Source organism: Lycium barbarum, chromosome 4, assembly GCF_019175385.1.
Source record: "Lycium barbarum isolate Lr01 chromosome 4, ASM1917538v2, whole genome shotgun sequence".
NCBI lineage: Eukaryota > Viridiplantae > Streptophyta > Magnoliopsida > Solanales > Solanaceae > Lycium > Lycium barbarum.
Genome location: NC_083340.1, coordinates 32,510,069 through 32,521,715, shown reverse-complemented (window position 1 = coordinate 32,521,715; position 11,647 = coordinate 32,510,069). Strand labels below are relative to the sequence as shown.

The window sequence follows — 11,647 nt, the reverse complement described above, 5'->3', positions numbered from 1 at the left end:
GTTTTATCTCAAAGAGAAAAAAATAGTTTCCTTTTAAACAAGTCTTCTCTTTTAAAAAATATTAATAAATTTGCCGATTTTGTATTCGTAGCAAACATTAATATAATAAAATTTTAGATACGGAGCACAAACTACAATGTTATATTAATAGTGTTTTGAACATAATATATACTCTCTCTCTCTCTCTCTCTCTCTCTCTATATATATATATATATATATATATATATATAAAATCACTATTCAAAGACAACTACATATACATAGATGCACTATAATCTAAAGTGTTGAACCCGTGCGCTGCACGGGCATAGGCCGTCTAGTACTATTTAACAAACATATTAGATTGACGATAAGCATTCTTCTTTTCTTGCTCAAGTTAAAACCCTTCAAATTTATATATAAAAAAAAATGCAGCCATCCAACACAATTAATTTAATACTACCTTTATCTGAGCCATGAGTTTAAATAAACTTTGAAATAAAAGTAGATCAAAGAAAATAAATAAACTAACTGCATGCTATTCTCTATAGCCTTTTTTTAAAAAAAAATGATACAGTGGACCATGCACAAGAAAGGAGAGAAACACAAATCACGTATGTAGAACAATACCAGGAAAATTACAAGGAATTATCAATACCTAATATAGAAGGAATATTTATTTCCCACTAGAAAAATAGGAGACGTAAATTTTCATTAAACAAGGTATATGTAGTGCAACAAACTCCAAAAATGATTTAAAGTAATGCACATAAACTTTGATTCCTATAAATTCTGGAAGAAAATAAAAAGTAAAAGAAAAGCAAATAGAAGCTTTTAATCAAACAAATATATACAACCTAAAATTTTAAGCAAGTATCAAATATTGAGTGACATTTTAACCCTTATACAATCAAATACTATTTTATCAATATTGTAGGAAATATTTTCCCTTGAATCCTTTCATTACTTGAATTGGTTTATATACAAAAATATTCTAACCTAAAATAGGAGATTACACAATATACAAAATATGCTAACCTAAAATAGTAGACTACAAAATATTCTAATTAATATTTACATAATCTATCACACCCCCGGAGTCGAAACAGGAGGTTTACGAACGCTGAGACTGTCCCGAAAATCTTCAAATAAGACCTGTGGAAGTCCCTTGGTGAAAATGTCAGCAATCTGATAGCGGGATGGAACATGAAGGACACGAACTTGTCCGCACGCAACCTTCTCACGAACAAAGTGAATGTCCATTTCAATGTGTTTAGTGCGTTGATGTTGCACCGGATTTCCCGAAAGATAAATGGCACTCACATTGTCACAATATACCATAGTAGCCTTATGAATAGGACAATGTAATTCCAACAGTAGATTGCGAAGCCAGCAGGACTCGGAGACAACATTAGCAACCCCCCTATACTCCGCCTCAGCACTCGAACGAGAGAGGGTAGGTTGGCGTTTCGAAGACCACGATATCAAGTTATCCCCAAGGAAGACACAATAACCAGACGTTGACCGACGTGTGTCAGGGCAGCCCCCCCCAATCCGTATCAGTGTAGGAAAGAAGGTTCGTAACTGAGGACGGATAAAGATGCAAACCATAGTCAAGTGTACCCTGAATGTAACGGATGATACGCTTAAGTGCATGCATATGAACCTGTCGCGGTGCATGCATGTGTAAGCATACCTGTTGAACAGCATAAGAGATATCCGACCTCGTGAAAGTAAGATACTGAAGGGCACCTGCGAGACTGCGATAGTGAGTCGGGTCATCATAAGGAGCACCCGATGTGCCTCTCACCTTCGGTTTAGTATCAACCGGAGTAGAAGCAGCCTTACAAGAAGACATCCCAGCTCGATCAATGATTTCTTCGGCATACTTGCATTGCGAAAGAAACATGCCTTCCTTATGTCGAGTGACACGAATGCCAAGGAAATAATTCAAAGAATCCAGATCCTTCATAGCAAATTCCGAGGCAATGAGAGCCATAATGGAGCATCGGAGAGAATCTGAGGAAGCAGTAAGAATAATATCATCAACATAAAGTAACATGTATGCCATATCGGACCCCTTTTTGTAGATGAACAAAGAATTGTCAGATCTGCTGTTTGAAAAACCAAGAGAAGAGACATAATCTGTAAAACGCTTGTACCATGCTCTCGGGGCCTGCTTAAGCCCATATAAGGACTTACGGAGTAAACATACATAATCTGGATGAGTGGGATCTCTGAAACCCAGAGGTTGATGCATATACACTATTTCCTTGAGCTCACCGTGTAAGAAAGCATTTTTGACATCTAGCTGATGAATAGGCCACTTCTTTGATAGTGAAAGACTGAGAACGGTACGGATCGTAGCCGGCTTGACCTGGACTGAAGGTCTCACCACAATCAATGCCAACCTGTTGAGTCTTACCATCACCTACAAGACGGGCTTTATGCCTCTCAAAATCACCATTAGATTTTTCTTTATGAGTAAAAATCCACATAGAACGAATAACATTCACATTATGTGGACGGGGCACCAACTCCAACGTCTTATTTTTAATAAGAGCATCAAATTCATCATCCATATCCATTTTCCAATTCGGGTCGCGAAGGGCTGTCACAGGGTTACGAGGGAGAGGGATTTCATAAACATGGTATTCAAGTTAAACGTGCGTTTTGGCTTAAAAATACCATGCTGACTCCGGGTCACCATTCGGGACGGAGTGGTAGAAGGGGGAGGCTGGGGTGACGGTGGGATAGACGTAGCTGAGGGCTGTTGGCCCAAGGCAGCAGGGAGAGGGGTAGGTGCGGTAAGGTAGGCGGCTGCCAGCAGAGGGGACTGGGCAGCGAGCTGGGTCACGGTGGGAGGGGATTGGGCAGCGGGCTGGGTCACGGTGGTGGGGGGTAGTCGGCTGTGGCACGGGAGCAGTGGGGGGGGGCTGAGCCGACTATCCGGAGTAGAAGCCAAGTGATGCAACCACAATGGGGAAATGCCATCGTCCAAAAACTCGTAAGTAAGAGAAGTGGGAGAATGTAAATTGGAAAAGGGGAAGACATTCTCATCAAAAAATCACGTGACAAGAGATAATGATTTTATGGGACGATAAATCATAACACTTATATCCTCTATGATTCGTAGGATACCCCAAAAAGACACATGGTGTAGACCGGGCTTGCAATTTGTGGATAGTCGGAGAAGAAAATAGGGGATAGCATAAACACCCAAAAACCCGAAGATGAGAGTAAGATGGCTTTCTTTGGTATAGCACTTGAAGAGGAGAAACGGGACCTAATAATTTACTTGGTAAAATATTAAGAAGATATATTGCCATTTGTATGGCGTGATGCCAGAACGAAGGGGGGAGAGAAGCATGAGCAAGAAGAGTCTGAGTGATATTATTAGTAGAACGGATTTTCCTTTCGGCTTTCCCATTTTGTGAAGACATATGTGGACAAGAAAGACGAAATGACATCCCATTAGACTCATAAAATTTCCCAAATTGACCATTATCATATTCCCTCCCATTATCACATTGGACATTTTTAATATGACGTTCAAATTGGGTATGAATGTGGGTTTTTAAAGTTAAGAATTTCGGATAAACATCGGATTTCTTAGCCAAAGGAAAAGTCCATAAAAACTTCGAAAAATCATCCATAAAAAGAACATAATATCGATGACCCAATGAACTTAACACGGGAGAGGTCCACAAATCACTATGAATAATATCAAATGGCATCAAAGTTTCGGAAATAGAAGAATCAAACGGCAACTTAATGTGTTTACCAAGAACGCAAGAACGACAAATACTAGAAAGACTAGATTTATTACATTCAATGCTTTTATTAACCCTAAGACAATCTAAGATAGAATTTCCCGGATGACCCAAGCGAGCATGCCAAAAAGGAGAGGACAACGCCGCAAAGGTTGATGGAGTGGTGGTTGGATATTTGATGGTGGTGACCGGATAAAGATCTCCCCAACTATCACACCGCATTAGTGGCATCCCCGTCTGAAAATCCTTCACAGAAAACCCATATGGATCAAAATCAACAGACACAGAATTATCAGTAGTAAACTTCCGTACTGAGATTAAATTTTTAATGAGTTTAGGAGCATGTAAGACATTTCGTAAGGATAAAGCGGGGTTTGGGGGAGGCAAACTAGTATGACCACAACTACGAATTGGAATCGAATGACCATTTTCCACAACAATACCATTATTTTGATTGCTCAAATTAAAATAAGACGAGAGATTACCGTCCGAAGATGTCATATGAGAAGTGGCCCCGGTGTCCATGTACCAATTTTGATCGGGCGGGTTCAAGGTCATCGTGTGCATTGCGGACTCAATGTCGGTTGGAGCATACGACCCGGGAGAGGCCACTGCCGCCGTGTAGACCTGCTGAGCTGGAGGAGGGCCCAAAATACCCTGCTGCCGTGGCAGGACTGGCGGCGGACTAGCCCAAGAAGCTGTCGGGTACGGGCAGGGGGGAGGAGCAGCCCAGCGGGGTTGGGGGACCCACTGCCAGTGGCCAAACTGCTACTGACCGCCACTACCAGCAGTCCACTGCTGCTGACCGCCGCTGCTTCGGGCAGAATTACCGCGGCCACCGGTGATTTTGCCGCTGCCTGAGCCGCAGCCCGAGCCCCCCTTACGGCCAGTTCCAGAATTTTGGCCGCGGGAATTTTTTGATTTCCCTCGGCGTGAGCTTGTGTTGTCCGAGGGGAGTGGCGCGTCGTCGACCGAGGCCACCATAGCCGAACCAGACCCCTGAGACACCATAGCCGCAAGTTCATGTTCTTCCAAAACAAGGAAGACCAAGCCTCAGTGAATGGGGGAGCGGCTTTGCATGGCGAATTTGTGTCCCAACCCCTTTGTACGCTTTAGTGAGACCCGAGACCAGTTGAAGGACAAGGCGGCTATTCGTCACGGGAGCCCCGACGTTTTTCAGTTGATCGGCAAGGCTCTTGAGACGTTGACAATAGGCGGAGGCATTGGAAAAATCCTCCATACGAGTCGTCGTGAATTCTTGTTCGAGAGTCACCGCACGAGAAGTTTGATGATCTTGGAAGATATCACGCAAGCGATCCCAAGCGTCCATGCCAGTAGCGTCTGGTTCGATGATAGTGTTTAACAGATCATTCGAAATTGTCGAATAAATCCATTGAAGCACGGTGGCGTCAATGGTGGTCCATAATTCAACTTCCTCATCAGTTTTGGGAGCCAACTTCTCCTTACCTTTGGGTGGAGGCATGATGTGATGAAGGACCTTGTGAGCACAAGCATGAATTTTGAAAAGCTCTGCCCATGTACCGTATTGTGAGTTTTCCATCTCAAGAGTAACAGAGATGTGATTCTTGATATTGGAGACCGCGAGGGCCGGGTGGAACGTGGGCTTAGCCAGGGTGGTAGGTGCGTCGGCCATGGGAAAAAGAGGAGAAGGGGGCGACGGCTTAAGGGAGGAAAAAATAGGGATTAGGGCGTAGCGGAAGGAGGAAGAAGAAAGAAACCTTAATCTGATACCATGTAGGAAATATTTTCCCTTGAATCCTTTCATTACTTGAATTGGTTTATATACAAAAATATTCTAACCTAAAATAGGAGATTACACAATATACAAAATATGCTAACCTAAAATAATAGACTACAAAATATTTTAATTAATATTTACATAATCTATCAAATATTTATGTACAGAGAGGTAAATGTACAAATTTGAATAAAATAACAAAAGAAAATTAGCTTCAAATTACACAAATGTGGGACTCATTAATACGGTAGTAACTTTAGTAGGCTTTGGGTTTTTCTGAAACGGCATGGTACTTCTTTTACATTTGGAATTTGTAACTCATGCAGTAATTAATAAAGTAATCTTAAATTAAAAAAAAAAAAAAAAAACTGTACGAACAAAACCAATAGCCTACAATCAAATTGTCATTCAAACGCGACATGGGCCGCCACATAATTCTTTAACCTATTCTCTATATCTATCTAAATAACTAACGCAAATCCTAAACCTCAAGTATTCGAAATCATCAAGCATTAAATTAAAATAAGACAGATCCAAACCCGACTTAAGCTAATAACAATTTTTAAAACCACCGCATGCATTTAATCACAATCTATAAACGCATAAAGGAGATAATATTAATGAAATGTCATCATAACACGTGAGCAGCAAATTAAAATAACCAAGATACTCATATTTAGAGAAAGTTTAAGAATGGACCAAAAACATGCAAGAAATAATCACGTGTTTTACCAATTTTACTCTAGATTTAACGGTACAAAAATTCAACATACTTCATCTTATAACGTTGAAAAATAATAACCAATTAGACACGTGCAAAATCTGAGGAAAAAATTTCATAACATTGGAATAAAGTCTCATATAATCGTGATATTTAAACCATACAAAAGAGGATTGAGTGTTACCTTTAGCGAAAATCAATTCCCCACAAGAAGACAACTACAATCTACTGATTTCCAAAGTTAACAAAAGCTAACTTTCAAGTCCACGAACTCGAAACCCCGAACGAAAACCTCGAACTCAAATTTAATTTTTCAAAACAAGAAAACCTCCTCTTTTTTTTTGTTTGCTGTGTTTTCCTTTTTCTCTGTTTCTTTTTGTGTCTCCGTACGTTGTGTGATATGGGAGTATATATAAGTTCTGTATGTTGTTGGCTGGTTTTAAGAGACCTAAGGGAGTAGGGGGTTTTAAAAGGATAATTATGGTTGAGGGGTTTAAGGGGTTAGTTTTTTATTGGGATTAGGATAGGGGTAAGGAAAAAGACGTGAGGGAGTAAGGAATATATTTTGTGGGGTGAGCCGTGAAGGGTTAGGGGATTTGGGTTAGTTTCTAGGAAATTTTTTTCTTTTTCTTTTTTTTTCCTTTTTTGTTTATTTCTTTAATTAAAAATATAACAAAATATACAAAGATAATTTATTTTAAACTTAACAAACTGTAAGAAAAATTAATAGCTAGTTCATAATAACATGCAACTAACAAAGCTACTAAAAATAACTAGCTTATTTATCAAAACCTAAATTGGAAGAAAATGTATATTTTGTAAACTTCCTTTTCTTTTGAAAAATAAAAGATGAAACTTATCCTAAAATGTGACTTTATTTTTGTAGTTTTCAATTTTTAAAATAAAACTTACTAAAAAATGGCATAAAAATCAACTATCTAATCTAAACCTAAAAAGAAATATTTAAATGCTAAAATGGTGTAAAAAAAATTAAGTTCGGTCAAAAATTAGGTGTTCATAGTATTATGTAATTTATCTGAAATTGTGATTGGAAATAGTACGAATTGGTAAATTTTGGGAAAATTCCTTTTTGTCCTATCTGAATTTGAGAATTATTTGGGGATATTTTGAAATTGGGGGGAAAATCTGTTTTGGGGGAATACCTAGAACTTTCCACTTTGCTCTTTAGGGTTCTCATTTGTGTCCTATAAATATCTAGTGTTCATGACTAGTAAAAGATCCCCAACTTTTCATTCCCACGACTAAGGTTGAAATTTTTTAAGTTTCTAGTCTAGCTTTACACATATTAATATACTACCCCCCTAAAATACCTATACAAATATAATAATACTTAATATACACTATAATCATATCAATACACTACAAGACCATATGAAAACACTACTATTTTTTGGAAAAATCTCAGAGTTAAGGGTTGTTTAAAGGTTGTTGGTTGTTGGGGTTTCAAGTTTGAAGATTCAATCCCCATTTTGATCCTTAGGTTGCCCTACAAAAAGGTAATACTACTATTCTAGCCTACTTTACTCTATTTCTTGCCTATATTGTTATTTGTATTGTTTGAATCATGTTGTGCTATTTTAGCTTTTGAAACTGTTTAGGTGTGTAAAATGAGATAATGGAGTTGTTTGAATGTTTCTAGTGTTGTGTAATATAGTTTAGAACTAAAAATGGCTATTTGATTATGGAAGAGTTATTTGAAACCTCTACTTACTGTTCTATTGGTTTTTTTAGACTATGGAAGCTTGGACTTGTAGATTCTGAGTTATAGTATGGTTATGAGTGATGGCATGATGTTGTTTGAAGGATTTTTTTGCTTTGGAAATAGCTTTAGATAGGGGACAGGGTCTGTTTGGTGTTGAGTTTATTGTTTCATTTATTTTTCCTCTTTGTTTTTGTATCTGGAATTGATTCTATACCTTAAGGTAGTTGTTAGTTTTTTTGCTTGATGTGGTTTAAGCTGTTTGATGTCTTTACATGGTCCTAAAATGAATGAGGGGTCTGTTTTAGTTTGATGATTATGTCTATCATTTTCTTGTTGTCAAGTTGCTAAAAATCTAATACATGATAGGGTAAATGACCTCTAACTTGACTTATAGACTGTGCATCCTCATTTATGTGAAAAAATGATTTCAAAACCTTAAGTCACTACCTAGAAGTCAGCTTGTAAACCAGAAACTTTGGAAATCTGTTACATGATCATTTTTTTTATTTGAAACTGAAAACTAAGTAGCTTGTTGACCTTATCAATTTGACTGAGCAAGTTTAAGAAGATGGAAAACTGAATTGGAATGTAGTTTGTAAGGTTTTTGAAATCACAAAGTTGCTAGTGTAAGGCTGGTTGTCAAATTAAAACCTATTTGGCTAAAATGAAGTACTAATCAGCTTTTATAGGCTTATGTGTGTTTATTTGAAGTTTTGAGAGTTGAAGATATAAAATGGGTTGGAAAGTTCCTTTATTTTAACATTTACTCTGTTTTGAAGACCCCTTAAGTCAAATAAGTTTGAATAAATGAATCCAGATTGAAGAAATAAGCAAAAAGGTCTAAGTTAGTGTTATATTTGTTGTGAAATTTCAGAATTTATAAAAGTTGATTTCATCTTCCTGTGTACATCTTAAGTGTGTAAACTGCTTCCCTTTTATAACCAAGTTCTTACCTAGATCATTTGGCTAACTATTTGCCTAAAAAAACAGCTTGCCTTAATTGAATTTGCATAACTAGGCATGTGAGAATAGAAAAAATAGCTCTAAAACAGGAAGAACCTTATAAAGTCTTAGTTTAATCTCTCTTCACTTATGAATAGTCTAAAATGTGAACCTTATCATTGTGTCATTACATAACTTGCTATGTGCTCATTCCAGTACCTTAAAATAGGATCATCTACCCTATGTGAGTTCTTATCTTAGAATTCTTTGTGGACTGACACAATTATATGGAAAATTTTGAGATATGTGACTTGATATGGAAAACTTGTTTGCAGTTTGCTTTCTTGATCATGCAGTGTTTATTTAAGTGTTATGTAGGGTCATGATGGTCCATTTAGGATAAGAACTTGCCTCTGAGTGTCACTATTTACTCCAACTCATAGTTTGACACCTTCCTAGACTTATTATTTGAAAACTGAGACTGTCATTAACCAAATATGGTCTTTAAGGATTAAAAGTTGTATAGATGAACCTGTCTTTTATCTTGGAGTGATGAACTGTGGTAATGTGCTTCCTTGCAACTTGCAATTTATTTGTCTTCTTGAATCTGGAATTTCAAAACTAAATGGAGCTTGTTTTTTGTGTCAAAACTGTTTCTGTGTGACCTTTTGCTAAAATGTTGCAATGCAACTTAGAACAAACTATTGAATTTGAGATATTGAATCCTATCTTGCTTGTCTATGTGTGCTAGGCTAGCTAAGTTACTCAAAAATGTGAAAAATGATCTTTTTTGAATTGGTTTAGTGAATTCTGAGCCTGTTTGGGTTGGATGTTTGTTTAAAATAAGGACTTAAAGAGTTGTAGGTTGTATTGCTTGTCATGCCTATTTTCAACGGATTAAAACTAGTTCATAACTTATAGGCTATGTTTCCTTTGGTTTTGAAAAATTCTCAGAGTCGCCACCTAATTTTAGGAAATATTAGGAAACCATTTATAAAAAAAAAAAAAGTAAATTCCATTTTTAGTATTTGAAACCTATGAGATTCAAGATAAGAGTTTTATTTACCCCGAGGGGAAGGTGTTAAGCATCCCTCAGAGCCTCTCCGAGGACAGTCTTTAAACTTAGTTTAATTAACAATAGAGGGGGATTATTTAATTATTTATTATTTATTATTACCTATTTAAAGAATTGCGAAAAAGAAGTTACTCTCTCAAAACTATGTGTATACAAAAGAAGGTTTTAAAGTAATTATAACTATGTGAGTAAATGCATATTCATAAGGGAAGTAGTTAATGTTAATGTATGCGTGAGAAAAATATGTATGGCATTTATTTTATGTAAGAATAGTATGTATAATATAGAATGAGAAGATATATATATATATATATATATATATATATATATATATATATATATATATATATATATATATATAGAAAATAATGTATATATGTGATATGTATATCATGGGTAACTAAAAAATAGTAATTGAAGACATGATAGTACTATATAGATGTATATAATGTAAAGGCGACCAAGGGAATTAATGGAAATAAGGTAGTATATATATGGTACGTGTAAAAAAAAAAAAATATGTAGGCATACTCATTGTAAAGGAAAGTAATTAATATGAGTTGTAAAATTATATGTACTAGGGATGTATATTGTTTAAAAAAGTACATGTCTATTTTTTGAAGATTAGGTATAAATATGATAATTGTATCTAAGGACAGTATATATAATGTAGAGTATGAAAATACATATTTTTTATGAAAAAGTAATATATACATGGAGTATGTATATCATATGTAAAAATAGTATAAAGAGGTATACTTTTAGAAATAGCCATGGAAAATATCATAATATGTATAAGTACCAAGATATAGATAAGTACACACATAATGAAAAGATGATTGAAAAATAAGATAGTATACGCGTATTAAAATAAATTACATACCTTGTAGTTCTTGTAAAATAACTTTAGCCAATATATATAAGCCTAATATGATTTTTTTTTCGTTTTCATGCTTGAAAAATAAAGCCCGCTGGACGTTAGTTATCGAAATAGACAAATTTCTGGAAAAATAATGATAATAATAATTGGTCTTGTTCCTGTTGAAAAAAACAAAATTCAGCCGTTGTTTGTCCCATAAAAAAATCTGCACTTTTCAACTCCAAAACACCTACATTTAGAAATTTTAAAAGTCTCGTTTTTATTCCTTCAGTATCTACATCTTGACTCTTAAAAAAGGCTCACACTTTTCTCTTTTGCTAAAAATCCATATTTTCGAGCCTTTCATTTTATTTTTCATATTTTGCTAAAATCTCTCGATGTTATACTTAAACCATTTCCCCGCGAGTTCATACATAAGCCAGAAGCAAATATGCTACAAACATAATCCAAAAGAAATGTTAGTCTACAATATATGTATGTGAATGAGTTAATGTGGAGACAAATTTTGAAGAGAGGAAGAAGGATATGGACTCTTTCGACACGAAAATAAGGGACGGCTATACATGAGAACGACATTGCTGCTACTGCTTTTCGGCCTGGGCTGAAATCGGAGTTGCCACAACTCCAACATTCTCCCAAGTGTGTTCATGCAATAAAGACAAAAAAAAAAAAGGGGGGGGGGGGGGGGGGGGGAGGGGAGTTAGAAGCAATCTCAACAAAGGAAACAGTGAATAAGAAATGGAATATGTACCGCTATTAATTCCCAATCAACTTGTCTTCAATACTCAGGAACTT

The 11,647-nt window shown here is 36.1% G+C and overlaps 1 protein-coding gene and 1 pseudogene across 1 annotated transcript; both read right to left on the bottom strand.

Annotated features, from left to right (window-relative positions):
* Positions 1 to 970: 970 nt before the first annotated feature.
* On the bottom strand, positions 971 to 1,951 carry LOC132637379 (uncharacterized mitochondrial protein AtMg00810-like; annotated as a pseudogene).
* Positions 1,952 to 4,773: 2,822 nt separating this feature from the next.
* Positions 4,774 to 5,313, bottom strand: LOC132637378 (uncharacterized). The gene has a single exon (XM_060354474.1). It carries the CDS (start codon positions 5,311 to 5,313, stop codon positions 4,774 to 4,776), a length of 540 nt encoding a protein of 179 aa, XP_060210457.1.
* Positions 5,314 to 11,647: the final 6,334 nt, after the last annotated feature.